This window comes from Schistocerca gregaria, chromosome 2, assembly GCF_023897955.1.
Source record: "Schistocerca gregaria isolate iqSchGreg1 chromosome 2, iqSchGreg1.2, whole genome shotgun sequence".
NCBI classification, from domain to species: domain Eukaryota; kingdom Metazoa; phylum Arthropoda; class Insecta; order Orthoptera; family Acrididae; genus Schistocerca; species Schistocerca gregaria.
In genome coordinates, this window is record NC_064921.1 from 36,518,247 (window position 1) to 36,534,021 (window position 15,775).

At 40.9% G+C, this 15,775-nt stretch overlaps 1 protein-coding gene across 1 annotated transcript in view; it reads right to left on the reverse strand.

Moving 5' to 3' along the window:
• Positions 1 to 15,775, reverse strand: part of LOC126336269 (putative E3 ubiquitin-protein ligase UNKL) — a 253,332-nt gene that overhangs the window by 27,698 nt on the left and 209,859 nt on the right. Inside the window, exons 11-14 of the mRNA XM_049999767.1 lie at positions 12,162 to 12,322; positions 5,581 to 5,775; positions 5,244 to 5,405; positions 384 to 545 (exon numbers count right to left, since the gene is read on the reverse strand). Of these exons, the coding sequence (XP_049855724.1) occupies positions 384 to 545; positions 5,244 to 5,405; positions 5,581 to 5,775; positions 12,162 to 12,322 (680 nt within the window). The remainder of the gene's footprint in view (positions 1 to 383; positions 546 to 5,243; positions 5,406 to 5,580; positions 5,776 to 12,161; positions 12,323 to 15,775) is intronic.

A 15,775-nucleotide genomic window follows, 5' to 3' on the forward strand; every position in this document is an offset into this window, starting at 1 on the left:
TAACAGGGTCGTTACAGACAGAGCACGAGCTCAGATCGGGGGAAGGGAAATCAGCTGTGCCCTTTTGAAGGAGCCACGCCAACATTTGCCTGAAGCAATTCAGGGATATCGCGGAAAACCTAAATCGGAGCGGCCAGATGCAGGTTTGAACCGCCACCCTTCCGAATGTGAGTCCGCTGTGCCACCTCGCTCAGTTAGAGAAGTGAAAAAGTGGTAAGAGAAATTAGGGCTCATAAGGAGGCACAGAAATAGTTGTTTTTCGTTCTCTCTATTTGCGAGTGGAACAGGAAAGGAAATGACTACTAGTGGTACGAGGTACCTCCACCGCATTGTATACGGTGGCTTGCAGAATATGTATGCAGATATAGATGTTTTCTTCTTACCTTCTCAATTTCTTCCAAGTCACTTCTCAACTGTCCTTCTAAAGACTTAAGAGTTGCAAGTGACAACGTTTTCAGTTCAGATACTCTCCTCAGACCGTGCAAATATGGACTTCCTTGTAAAAGATCAACCTCCTTTTGAAGTGCTTTTGCTTGTGATAGTGCCTGGAAAAAGATGTTCTGCATCAGGACATGCCATACCATATTTTTCTACTGCCACAAAGTGTTCTACCTGTGTTTAGTCCATATTATTTTAAGTGATAAATGAAAACAATGAATTATATCAGCATTACCTTTACAAAATAACTTGTCACATAGAATGGAAAATCTGAGATGAAATATGGTAACAACAAAATGAAACAGGATAGACTACTATCAACCATAGATGAGGTGTTTATTGACAGGCAGGCTCTTTAAACATTGACTCGAAAAGATTCCAAGACTTACCAAGCGGGAAAGCGCCGGCAAACAGGCACAATGAACAAAACACACAAACACACACACAGAATTGCTAGCTTTCGCAACCGATGGTTGCTTCTTCAGGAAGGAGAGGGAAAGACGAAAGGATGTGTGTTTTAAGGGAGAGGGTAAGGAGTCATTCCAATCCCGGGAGCGGAAAGACTTCCCTTAGGGAAGTCTTCGTCAGAGCAACTGCCAGTTGCGAAAGCTCGTAATTCTGTGTGTGTGTTTGTGTGTTTTGTTCATGTGCCTGTCTGCCGGCGCTTTCCCACTTGGTAAGTCTTGGAATCTTTGTTTTTAAAATATATATATATATATAAAGAAACTTCCACATGGGAAAAATATATTAAAAACAAAGATCCCAAGACTTACCAAGCGGGAAAGCGCCGGCAGACAGGTACATGAACAAAACACACAAACACACACACACACAGAATTACGAGCTTTCGCAACTGGCAGTTGCTTCGTCAGGAAAGAGGGGAGGAGAGGGAAAAATGAAAGGATGTGGGTTTTAAGGGAGAGGGTAAGGAGTCATTCCAATCCCGGGAGCGGAAAGACTTCCCTTAGGGGAAAAAAAGGACAGGTGTACACACACACACACACACACACACACACACACACACACACACACACACATATATCCATCCGCACATACACAGACACAAGCAGACATATTTAAAGGCAAAGAGTAAGGGCAGAGCCTTTAAATATGTCTGCTTGTGTCTGTGTATGATCTGCACAGAGTCCTGACCTGAATCCTATACAACACCTTTGGGATGTTTTCGAACGCTGACTTCATAACAGACCTCACCGAAAAACATTGATACCTCTCCTCAGTACAGCACTCCATGAAGAATGGGCTGCTATTCCCAAAGAAGCCTTCCAGCATCTGATTGAATGTATGGCTGGGAGAGTGGAAGCTGTCATCAAGGCTAAGGATGGGTCACCACCATTAATGACGGAGGTTGCCACGAACTAGTAAGTCATTTTCAGCCAGGTGTCCAGATACTTTTGATCACATAGTGTACCTCTAGTATCTCTAGCCGCATTGCATCTACACACCGATGTAAACAATCATTTGGTTGCTGCTTCCCCCAACAAATTAAAAAGTCCTGAAGGAATATGATCTATCTGCTTTGCCTTATTTAATTAGAAAGTAGGTGTATTTCGAAGTGCTGTCAAACTTTGACTTTGACACTGGAGCTCCCACACCTTACTAACTGACTCCCATTCCTCCTCCTTTCACATCACCAGGCAGCCCCTATCTGCTCTCTCCTCTATGTTTAACAGGGTATTCCTCCTGCAGTTGTAGTTTTGACACCTTTCTTTCTAATTTCACCAAATGTTGTTTTGACCTTCCTGTATCTCCATCTGTCCTGATGAGAACTTCCTTTAAGATTATTCTTCCTGTAGTCATTGTACGTTAACTACTCTTCACTTCCTACTGATTTCATTCCCAAGAGAATTATACTGCTCTATTCCAGTTTTTTCCTGAACATTTTTGTACTGCCTGCTTTCATCCATCAGTTGAAGAATGTCTTCTGTTATTCAAACTTCTTCACAGTTATCTTCTTTTAACCTGTATTTGTCTGTCCAACTTCTTTTTAATTACACCCATTTCTCTTAAACTGAAGTGTGTAGCGAGACATTCACAATCACAATCTCTACAACATAAGAGATTTTCAAACACACACCACTGTTCCTCAGTACTTCAGTATCCCACTTCTTTCCATATTCTTTACCATCATCATCATCATCTCAGCCTTTTCCTACGTCATGTGGGGTTGGTGATGCTTTGCTGGATACTTCTCTTCCATAAATGTCAATCCAGTGCTTCCTTTCTAAGCCATCCTTTCTCCCTTAGGTACCCTACTAACTTGACCTTCCATCTCAATTTCAGTCTTCCTCTTCTCCTTGGTCCTTCGATTTCTAGGTCTTCAATTCTTCTTCCCACATAGTACTCCCCTCTTCTCTGCACGTGTCCATACCATTTAAGCCTACTATCTTGGATCTTCTTCCTTATGAACCCCACTTCCACAGTTCCCCCGATGTACTCATTCCTTGGTCTATCCTTTTGTGTCATCTCATTCGTCCCCCTTAACATTCTCATTTCTACCACTTCCATCTTTTTCTCTCGGGCTTTTGAAATTGGCCAAGTTTTTGCGCTATACAGCATTGCAGGCCTCACCACAGATTTGTAAAGCTTTCCTTTCCTTCTTATCATACAATACTCCCCTGTTTCCTCCAGTTCATCCATCCACTATTTATCCTGTGCTGTATTTCGACCTCCAGTCCTCCATCACTTTGTACGTAAGAGCCTAGGTATTTAAATTTATTGACTAGCATCAGTTGTTCTCCTTGCAGGTTAATATGTAGGTCTTTGGCATCCTTTCTACACATAAACACTGTTTTCACCCTGCTAATTCTCATTTCCCTTTCCTCTAGATCTTTTCTCCACTGTTCAAGCTAGTCTTGAAGTGCCTCCTGGGTGGGTTCAGAGATTGCACCATCTTCGGCAAACATCATGCTCCGAGGTGCCTCTTTTTTCACATCTTTGACTGGTACATCCATGACAACATCAAAGAGAGATGGGCTGAGGGCAGATTCCTGATGTAGTCCTACTCTCACTAGAGATGCCCTTGTTGCACCTGCACTGCCTCTGTGACTTGTGTCATTGCACCTTCATACAGGTCTTTACTACCATGATATATTTTTCTGGCAGGCATTTACTTCTCAGACATCTCCGTATCTCTTGCCTTGGTAATCTGTCATATGCCTTCTCAAGATTGATAAAGACCACATGCAGTTCGGCTTGTACTTCTCTGTGCCTCACCATCAGCTGCCTTAGGGCAAATATTGTGTTGGTTGTTCCTCCTTTCCATAGTGATTCTTCCTAATTATTATCTTTAACTTCAGCCTACTCTTCATCATTATTTCTCTTGTGATTCTTAAACAGTGTTTTTTTAAGTTACTAGTTGGAATAATGAGAATATTATGGAAAAGATAAATGCTACTCACCATTTAGCAGATTGTTAAACATGTGTGGTTTCAACCAAAATGACTTCTTCTAAAGCAGACAACACACACACACACACACACACACACACACACACACACACACACACACACACACACACACCTGCAAGCAGGGTGGTTTATTCTGCGTCGTTGGACCCTGCCTCAGAGACACGATGTGAGCTGTGGAAGACAGTCTCGACAATGCCGAAGAGGTCACGAGGAGAAGAGAAAACCTGTTATCTATGTATTCAATTGGGATCTACTAAGACCGACCAGTCTGGACACTGTACGTATTGATGTATTTGGGATGTTGCGTATAATGAGACAACTCTGTTATGCATGCTTACTGTTAAGTGAGAGTACAATATATGATAGCATATTTGTTTTGAGAACCTATCAGACCTTGCTCGTCCCCCCCCCCCCCCCCCCCTTCCCAAATTACAGGCACATCTCCAATCAATAATCAACATTTGGCTTTAATGGAGGGGCTTCCATTGCCTTCAGCACCCTCACATCACCAATCACTGCCAATTCTTCTGTCTTGTGGGGTACTTTTCCAGCTCGAGGGGAAAAGGGTGCCCATCCACTCCTCAGCCCTGTGTGAGGCTGTCGGCAGAATAAGGCTGTTTCCTTGTATGGGAATTCTTTGATTATCATTGCTGATGATTTTTCCCCAAACTTTAAGCAGCTGCTGAGATCGAACCCAGGACCTGAGTGTAGTTGGAGACATTACCTCTATCACTATACCGTGGTGTGTCTTCGTGAGAACATTACTACGAACGACGTTTCAGTAAATCAGGTGGTAGGGGCAGCTGCCAGCTGAATAGAGTTCTTTTCTGAGTGTCACGTGCTTAATGTATTGTCTGTTTTGTCGCTGCACACTGGCACTGTAAATTATCGATCACAATTTTAAATTTATCTGAGTTATAACCCAAAAGTGAGCAGAGTTGGACTAAAAATTGACACCGAGAACGGGCAAGTACAGACGCATCCAGAGGAGCAGCGTGGAAAAACCCGGGACAGGTGATCTCAGTTTGACCAAAGTGTAAAGTAAGTATCTCGACATACAGATTAACGAACACGACACCTTTACGCCGGAGGTAGGACATTGTTTTTTACTGCATCGAAAACAAACTTCGGCATAAAATAGGTGTCGATGCAGCACCTAAAATCGTTCAAAAAGGGAGGCGAGGACACCGCGACGGGCACGACTGGCGGATTGCGTAACTGGACACTGTACGGCAAAATTGTTGCCAATTAACACTTCTGCCTGGGGAATTCAGAAAGCAGCAGACTACATACCAATACTAACAGGAGATTAAATCATATTGTCGAACTACAGGCAGTGTGTGTTTTCGAACTGCAAAAAAAATCTAGAGTACAAACCTCATCTCTCTGTTGTTCGGCAATGCTTGCTTTCCTATTAGACTCTTCAGATTCACGCTGCCAAGCTTCACAGGCAGTACGGGCCTGTGCTATTCTCTCATCCCAGGAAGCCAACTTGGATCTACTACTAGCGAGCTCTTCACATAGCCTTTGCATATGCACCTGAAAGAAACACTAGCTTTCAGCAAGAGATCCTGCAAAAAAAAAAAAAAAAAAAAAAAAAAAAAAAAAAAAAAAAAAAAAAAAAAAAAAAAAAAAGGGGGGGGGGGGGAGAGAGAGAGAGAGAGAGAGATATACAGCTACAGTTATACAGGAAAATACATTTGAACATACTTACATCGTTAGATATACTGTTGCCCATTGACGAACTGAGAGGAAAGCTACCGATCAGCGAGGACGAAAGGTTTCCGCGACTGCTCGGTGATGTATTCTGGTGCGTTGTGAAATCGAATAAACTACTGGAACCGAAGCTATTTATTTTTGATGCACTACTACTCAATGTCATTGTGGGTGGATTTAAAAATGAGCTCCCCTATGAAAATAAAGCAGGTTGTTTACACTTACAATACACACAATAGAATTATTGCATTATGAGACATAGCATAATAACAATAATTATTTTGAAACTTTGTGCAAGAGAATGTCACAGATTATCACATTAACAAATGTGAAAATCTGAGAGCACCAAACTTCTACATTGTTTAATAACGAAATTAAAGGTAAGGCAACCAACACCTACAGCTGACTGGCATGTGGTGCACAGATACAAGCAAAAGGAACAGTATCTGTTGTGTGTTTCTATGTTCTAGAAATCAGCAGTTATAGGTGTATGGTTGACTTACCTTAATTTTACATATTATTTATTGAGGAATTTTCATTGTTTTTTTTTTTACACAAGGCACACATTAATTACTGCACTGTCACAAAATAATCATACAAACTTTACCTTCACACAAGAAAATGGGACTAGAGCATCACATAGAATAATGTGGCAAGTAGCTACAAGATGTATTCATATCACGGTGCTGCAATTTAAATTGAAATTCCATTTCTACATGTTTTATTTACTACCACGGTTGTCTCTCTGTATTTATCATATCGTATTCTGTCGAGACGTTTTAAAAATCTGCTCTTTAGAGTTCCTTCTTTCATTACCGTAGTTAGTATATTACTTATGTCATATACACAAAAGCCCTGCTTTTACGTTTTTGCATTTTACATTTTCCCACTTTTTACGTCCACATTTGACCGTTCCAAATGTAAGTCCTATTCTCTCAATACAACGCTTTCCCATCATCAACAATTTCATGTTACAGCATTTCCTGCATTTTAAGTACTCTTTGATGTTATCATGAGCTTTAACACTGATTTTCATACAGATTCCAGCAAAAAAATCCACCCTATTCCTGCTCGAAGTCAACCTTGGAACAAAATAGAAAATACAGTATATACGCAAAGTTATTGATCGTGTAATATAGCATTAGTGTGGTAAGCAAGATTTTTACCGTGGGCATGCTGCATTATAGTGACCTGTATTATAGGTTTGCAGTATTTCGAAGTGTGGGAAAGTATGCTCAGTCACTGCCTAAAATGATGATGATGATCCGACAATAGTGACTCTAGCAGCAACCTTCCTACAGCTAACTGTGTTATATTACAACAGTTTTAACTTAATTTCACAGTCATTTACACAAACAAATATTGCTTTTGAAAACAGCAGTCTGTATAACGGGCTTTCACAAACTGTCATTACTTCTACCTGAAATGCGATAATCCGTACTAGGCATGCAATCTTATATTCGTATGACCCAATGTCAGGCGTAAACATTCCTCCTCGAGATGGTCTGCAACGTGATAATTTCTGGTCTCTTTCTCGCCCAGGATGTCCCAGAATCAAGTGACCGCCTCGATACTAACAAGCTGTAGATTTCATGCCTATTGTTCTCCATTCACGAAGGTTGCAACTTAAGTATTTTAACCAATATTGTATTACAAGTTCTATTTATCATAATTTTATAGTGACTATCAATAAAGTCTCACATTACAACATGAATATGATTTCATGGAAGAGTACAGCTAACTGCTGTTAGAAAGAAACAAAACCAATTGATTATTTCAGATTTTTTTTAAATAGGCAAAATTTAAATTGTTTCAATTTCATATTTTCAACAATATAAAGAGAATGACAAAAAGAGTAATTTATCTATTTTCGACTGTTGTGTCTCCTATGGTTTCCCATATAATACACTTTTCTGCATTTTACACTTTTTTCTGAGGCCAGTGTGCTGAACAGCGTAAAAATGCAATTTTATTGTACTTATATTATAAATTTGTTTACGATGTACCTTTTCTGATCTGAAGGCTGTGTGTCATTTAAAAGATTGCAAATTTAACAGGAATGAAGCTTCAGTTCAGAATTATTCATTGTACAACTTTCAGAAAAATGCTGGGTATTTTGGCTGTGTTCTTTTGCACTAGGACAGCGGTGAGAGTTGTCTGAACTGCCCCTCCTTTCTATTCTTCCATCCTCTCCTCCTTTAAGAAGGAACATAAATGAACTGAAAAGTAGGAATAGTCTTTTCCCTCTATTCTGATTCTTTGTATCAACAGAATTTGAAATTTCATCTCCTGGATGAAGATTGAAAGATTTATTGAAAACTGCTACAGCTGAAGCTTGAATTGTGAGAGTTTCCAATCAGAACAGGAAGATTACTGCCCTGACAGAAATTTACATACTGTTTCTGACAGAATTTGCACCAAAGAAAATGTAGCTACAGTATTTGGGGGTGAGGTGGGTGCAGGGGAAATAAGTAACTACATAAGTAAATAATCAGTTCTGACTGGACTGAAGCCAACACAGCATAAGAAATTGTTTTCAGAAGTGGCAAGAAGAATGATTATTGAACTTTAACACACAATTTCATATATATCGGACCATGACACATACTTCTATCACTGTATGCACTGAAAATATCCATCTATTGTTTGACTGTTTACAGATTAAGACATCCCTACCAGTTTATATCTCTAACAACATTTTCTCACTAGTCCAAAAGAAGGAATTCTTCTAGGAAAACTCTGGTGTTTATTTTGTGTGTCTGATGTTATCACAAATGTGTGCCACACATAAGACAGTGAACATGTACTGTAAAATGGGGTGAAGTTGATTATTTTGAACTTTTAACTTCCACATGACTGAAAATAATACAATTATTATATTGTTTTTGTTTCAGACTACTGGTGTTGAGCAGCAGAAATAAAACTTTTGGAGCTTATTACCTTTTGTTATAACAGATTGTCAGTCAGCTTCACATTACAAAACAACTTCAGCCCACCTGAGGTGTAGGCAGAGGGAGGGGAGGGGAGGGGAGGGGAGGGGGGGTTTGAAATTGACCTGTTAATAACTGTACACTGTTTATGATTGTAGGATGACATTAATTGTCCTGAAAAATTATCAAAACTAAAAAATAAATCTGGCACAGTAATTAAATTTTAATACTAATTTCAGGGTAACACACGCAGAAAGATAAGTCTTATCGGTTTGCAGCTCTTGTATTTTTTCCATGTTTGCATTTAAAATTATTGGATATAGGTTCTGCCTTTTATGCAAAACACAGTTTTTTCTTGTTACCCAAACATATTTCGGCAGCTCTTTGCCACAATCTGTGGGTTTCACTTAGTGAAAAACTGTAAAAAGTGAACATATTTTGGTCTGTAACTGTTATAACAAAATGAAGGCTAAAGATGGTCTTTGTTCTCACCTTGAATTTACGTTATACGGTTTGCAGGACCATCTGTACAGTGTCCTGCACTGATAGCTTGGTATCTGCAAACCAGACTATGTAAACGTGAATTTTATCAGTGAGGCAAAATGCTTTGCATATACACTCCTGGAAATGGAAAAAAGAACACATTGACACCGGTGTGTCAGACCCACCATACTTGCTCCGGACACTGTGAGAGGGCTGTACAAGCAATGATCACACGCACGGCACAGCGGACACACCAGAAACCGCGGTATTGGCCGTCGAATGGCGCTAGCTGCGCAGCATTTGTGCACTGCCGCCGTCAGAGTCAGCCAGTTTGCCGTGGCATACGGAGCTCCATCGCAGTCTTTAACACTGGTAGCATGCTGCGACAGCGTGGACGTATAGTGGGCATGTGGGAGGCCGGGTGGACGTACCGCCGAATTGCTCAACACGTGGGGCGTGAGGTCTCCACAGTACATCTATGTTGTCGCCAGTGGTCGGCGGAAGGTGCACGTGCCCGTCGACCTGGGACCGGACCGCAGCGACGCACGGATGCACGCCAAGACCGTAGGATCCTACGCAGTGCTGTAGGGGTCCGCACCGCCACTTCCCAGCAAATTAGGGACACTGTTGCTCCTGGGGTATCGGCGAGGACCATTCGCAACCATCTCCATGAAGCTGGGCTACAGTCCCGCACACCATTAGGCCATCTACCGCTCACGCCCCAATATCGTGCAGCCTGCCTCCAGTGGTGCCGTGACAGGCGTGAATGGAGGGACAAATGGAGACGTGTCGTCTTCAGCGATGAGAGTTGCTTCTGCCTTGGTGCCAATGATGGTCGTATGCGTGTTTGGCGCCGTGCAGGTGAGCGCCACAATCAGGACTGCATACGACCGAGGCACACAGGGCCAACACCCGGCATCATGGTGTGGGGAGCGGTCTCCTACACTGGCCGTACACCTCTGTTGATCGTTGAGGGGACACTGAATAGTGCACGGTACATCCAAACCGTCATCGAACCCATCATTCTACCATTCCTAGACTGGCAAGGGAACTTGCTGTTCCAACAGGACAATGCACGTCCACATGTATCCCGTGCCACCCAATGTGCTCTAGAAGGTGTAAGTCAACTACCCTGGCCAGCAAGATCTCCGGATCTGTCCCCCATTGAGCCTGTTTGGGACTGGATGAAGCGTCGTCTCACGCGGTCTGCACGTCCAGCACGAATGCTGGTCCAACTGAGGCGCCAGGTGGAAATGGCATGGCAAGCCGTTCCACAGGACTACATCCAGCATCTCTACGATCGTCTCCATGGGAGAATAGCAACCTGCATTGCTGCGAAAGGTGGATATACACTGTACTAGTGCCGACATTGTGCATGCTCTGTTGCCTGTGTGTATGTGCCTGTGGTTCTGTCAGTGTGATCATTTGATGTATCTGACCCCAGGAATTGTCAATAAAGTTTCCCCTTCCTGGGACAATGAATTCACGGTGTTCTTATTTCAATTTACAGGAGTGTATTTGTTATTACTCAAGTTTGCTGTTCTTTCACATTCTGAGAGCACTGCACATACATATTAAATGTACTTTGTATCATTTTGGTTTAACAAACACCTATTCAATTTGCAAAATGGGGTGTAAACAATGTTGTTGTGAGTCCTAGTCCCATCGGCATTCATTTGTGCATGAGTGAATTTGGTGCTGAATTTGGATTTTGTTTACCCCTCTCTCTCTCTCTCTCTCTCTCTCTCTCTCTCTCTCTCTCTCTCTGTGTGTGTGTGTGTGTGTGTGTGTGTGTGTGTGTGTTCCCTTTTCTGTATTCTCCTTAAACTTTTTGTGTATTAGTGGGTTTAGGTTGCGCATTTTATGCAAAACACTATTTTTTCTTGTTACCCAAATATGTTTCGGTACCTTTGTGCCATCATCAGTGGGTTCTGTTTACAGAAAAACTGTAAAAAGCGATCATGCGACATTTTCACACTGACAACTCTTACGATCTCAATTGTATGATGAAACAAACAGAACTGTGTTCTATGTGGCAAATTCCTAAGATGACATACAGACACTTGCAACAATCACTTGCTCACTCCACCACTAAGACTGTTATAAACAATTGTTGACTTGAAACTTCTTGGCAGGTTAAAACTGTGTGCACGACCGAGACTCGAACTCGGGACCTTTGCCTTTCGCGGGCAAGTGCTCTACCATCTGAGCTACCGAAGCACGACTCACGCCCGGTACTCACAGCTTTACTTCTGCCAGTACCTCGTCTCCTACCTTCCAAACTTTACAGAAACTCTCCTGCGAACCTTGCAGAACTAGCACTCCTGAAAGAAAGGATATTGCGGAGACATGGCTTAGCCACAGCCTGGGGGATGTTTCCAGAATGAGATTTTCACTCTGCAGCGGAGACGAGGTACTGGCAGAAGTAAAGCTGTGAGCACCGGGCGCGAGTCGTGCTTCGGTAGCTCACACACAGTTTTAATCTGCCACGAAGTTTCATATCAGCCCACACTCCACTGCAGAGTGAAAATCTCATTCTGGAATTGTTGACTTGTTGCTGTTTCACATTGTTGCTGCATTTATTAGCTCACATTTCTACTGTATTAACGAAGGTTTGTTCACAGAACAACAACTCAAGAAAAGATGTCAAACTTAACTCTGTTCCACTAAGAATATGCAAAGTTTTATTTATGTGTCTATAAACAGGTAGGTATAATAGATTAGCTTTAAACAGGTAGGTATAATAGATTAGCTTTTGTTACTGCTCTAGTAGTCATTGTTAAGGGTCACTGCAGGACATATGTAAGACCTAGACGTACAAGTTGTTTTATGTTAGTCACCCGATGAAAATTTTAGCCCATTAAAAAAGTTAGTCCTGAAAATGATTAGTGTTTGGTAAAGAGGTTTGGAATATTGTACATTTAGCCACTGCAACAAAATAAGAATTTTCAAATGGTAAACATAATAACTGAAATTTTAGTAGTTATTTAACATAAAATATTATTTTAGCTTTAGTTGACCTCACCCTATTTGATGGTAAGAGGTTTTTTATAATGTTCACATTAAACATAGCAATGATCATATTGCTTTAATTTTTATGAATGAATACACAGGAGTTGCAAACAACAATCAATTGACACACATCACTATACAAAAAGTTCATTACCGAATCAAGTGAATCTTGATGAGAAAACCTTGCAGCAGACAGAAAACTTGATTGAAGCTGTTGCAATGGAGATGAAGTAGACGGTGAGAAGTTTCCTAGAGAGCTTCTGTTATTCAGTGTACTGCCGGGGATGTTAACTGGAGCTGAACTGCCAAGCACACCTGCGTGACAATCAAACACTTATTCAATTATTCGACAAACACAAAATATTTATTATACTGATATCTGTGACAGATTTTCTCATTTTTATCCACATGTAAAATTTTTCTTTTTAAATTATAAAAATCTTAGGCAGGACAGGAATCAGCATTTTAACACAAGCAGTTTTACTGAAAAGGAACATTTGACAAAATCTGAAAAAGGAGGAGGAGGAGGAGGAGGAGGAGGAGGAGAAGAAGAAGAAGAAGAAGAGCTCCTATGGCTATTAGAGATCCATCAAGCAAGTTCCTGATCATGCAGCAAGGCACTATATTATTTACTTTAACTAACTATTCATCATTAAGAGACACTAATCACTAAAGGTTAAACATGTATTTGCTTATTAAGTACTTTATCTAATAAGACACAGTGTTTAGTATCTCACTCCACACATGCATGATATATTACTACTGAATTCAAATATTTTGATCTTTTTTCCCATTAGAACCATTCAGGAAATCTCTCTCTCTCTCTCTCTCTCTCTCTCTCTCTCTCTCTGAAGTAGTAGTTTGAAAGCTAAGATTTTTTCCATATTTTCCATATCTCTACACTGCTAAATGTATCTTAATTTGGTATGGTTTAGTGGTCCATTCTCAAATGCAGATGAAAACTGTACATGATTTATTTTCCGTAGCAGTTCATACGAATATGTTGCATGTGCTACCTCATATCAAAAGCATTCTTGAAACTGCATTCTCTTTTGTCAGTATGCTCCCAAGAATTTGGTAAAAATATTTTGGTGGAACATTTTTGTAGTTTTGAGTTGCGAGATTCATTGATTACCAGAAAAAAGTAAAAAATTCTCCAAGATTCCAACTATTCTTAATTTATGGATTGATTTCACAAGTAATTGATTAAAAAAAAATCAATCCTGAGTGGCAATGTAGCAGTGAAAATATTTTCTCTCATCAGGGCAATACATCTGCCCACAAGTCTGTGGCTGCTATGGTATTTTTTTCCTCTTGTTAGGGCAGTATGAGGGAGTAACCCCCAACCCAATCCCCCCACCCCCGCCACCCCCCAAAAAAATTACTGGAACAACATTGTTGTTGGCACAGCTTGTGTAGTAAGCATTCTAGCCACAAGGCATGTATAATGCAGCTCACTGCCAGTTCAGTATATTGAGTTCAGTGCCACCTGAGTTTTTCACCTGACTTGTTCTGTTCATCTGAAGTGACTGGTTTTGCTAGCACTGTTTTGTTTTCGTTTTGCTTTTTATGATTGCAAGTGTAAGTGAACAACGTGTAGCTCGGAAATTTTGTTTTCTACTCGGTAAAAATGTTGCTGAAGCTGTTGTAGTGTTGAAAGTGGCTTACCAAGATGGCACTATGGGAAAAACTCAAATGTAAAAGTGGTTTGCTCAATTTAAAAATGGCGACACGTCAACTGAACGTCCACCAATTGCTCGAATCAACAAAAACATTGAAAAAATTCAAGACCCATCCTCATAGACGGTCGACAGACAACTGATCGACCGTCTGAGATTAGTGGGTTATCTCTGAGCTCGGTTCAGCGAATTTTAACGGAAGACAGGAGACCAGTTATTCCACCATGACAATGCAGCTGCACACTTAGTTAGCTCTGTTTGACGGTTTCTGGCCAAAGACGCCACAGTTCCGCTGCCCCGCACACCTTACTCGCCTGACCTGGCTCCGTGTGACTTTTTTTTATTATTTCCACACATGAAAAGGGGCACGAAAGGATACCAATTTGACAACACTGAAAAAGTTGAGAAAAAAAACAGGGAGGAGCTGTCAGCCATTTCTAAAGATGACTACAAAAAATGCTTTGAAAAGTGGGAGCACTGGTAAGACAAGGAAGGGGATAAAGTTGTTTCGTAAATGATTTGAAAATATATAGCTTTTTGTTTTTTCGGTACCTCCTCATACCTTTGCCTATAAGTCTGTCACTGCTATGGTAAATGTCAAATACCTAGTACTACAAACTGAAGTATGATATCAGAGACGATATTGTAAGACACGAGGAAATGACACTTGGGAGAACATAAAAAACAAATGATGGAATTACGGTAAAAAGATTCTTATTTTTGTGCAAGATGAAATTTTTCAGGACTTCCAGAATTTCGAAAAATGTGTGGTAGAGCCTACTGCACTAAATTAATGTGCTATAAGCCTACAAACTACTTGGTGATGTAATATTTCCTTATATATTATATTTTTTGTCATTTGGTTGTCCTATTAGTCTCCAAGCCTACAGTTAGAGAAGACCAAATATTGCCTTGAGTTTTGATACATATGACAGCATCGTCAGACTGTGGTTACCACTGATTTATTCATTTGGTAGTCTAAGCTGAACTTGGGACCCTTTCGAGCAGTCTTCTATAGTATGACACTAGCTTGGTAGCAATGGCTTGTAGTGCTTTGAGAATTTCGAGGTAAATTCTGGAAACACTTAGCTCTCCACCGTCTTGAACACCCGATACTTTAATGACAAGGGTGAGAGCGTCTTTTTGCGGTGCCACACATATCTGTGTGTGCAGGAAGGACAGCTCTGTCAGACGAGCGGCCCCGACAAATGGTTACCAGTAGCGCCTCAGAATTTATATCAAAAAGTCAATCAGTGTTTGTATAATGTTCCGTGGTTTGTGGTGTCATGAGGACTGTTACAGAGACAGATGAAGCATGTATTGTATAGAGACACTTACTTCATGTCTTGGCTCTACATGGGGCAGAACTTATGTAATTGTGTGAGTGTTTAGTTGATTCTGACATTTAATGTCACTGGTTGGGTTGCTGGAGTTTGTACAGAATAACTGTTACTTTGGGATGAGAGTTGAAAATATATTATTGTTGAACTGACAAGATTCTACGAGTACATCATTTATTTCAAGAATAGGGAGATGGTTAATATTATTCCTGTCAACCTGATACAGTCTTCGGAGAAGAATTAAACAGTTGAGAGCGATGTAACTGATGAACCAAAGAAGAGGATCGGTTGCACACACAACGTATGAGTTTACTGGAAGAGAGACAAGAGTCGTGCAACCCAACACAGCAGTCTCTCTTGTTGTCCAAGAAAGTGTTAGAATCTGGCGACTGTGAGAGAACTCGAAGAAAAAGAAAAGTTGTAAGCCAAAACCGGGAAGAAGATACTTGAGTTGCCAAAGCAACCAGGCATAACAAGACTGAGAAACTGTTTTGAGTAACTGCAATGTGTCTACTGAACCAAATGAAGTTGCTGACTGCAACGGCTGCCGTTCACCGTTGCTGACTTCACGTCTGCTTGCCGATGCCATAACCAACATACGAAGCTTCCGGCGCCTGTGCTATTCAGTGGTGCCAATTCTATACCTGCTCACCGACGCAGCCTAGAATTCCACGCCGGGTGAGCGTGAAATAAAAACTTTATTGCTCTAGTAAGAAGTGTCACAAAATACTGTGGGGTGACTTTTACTG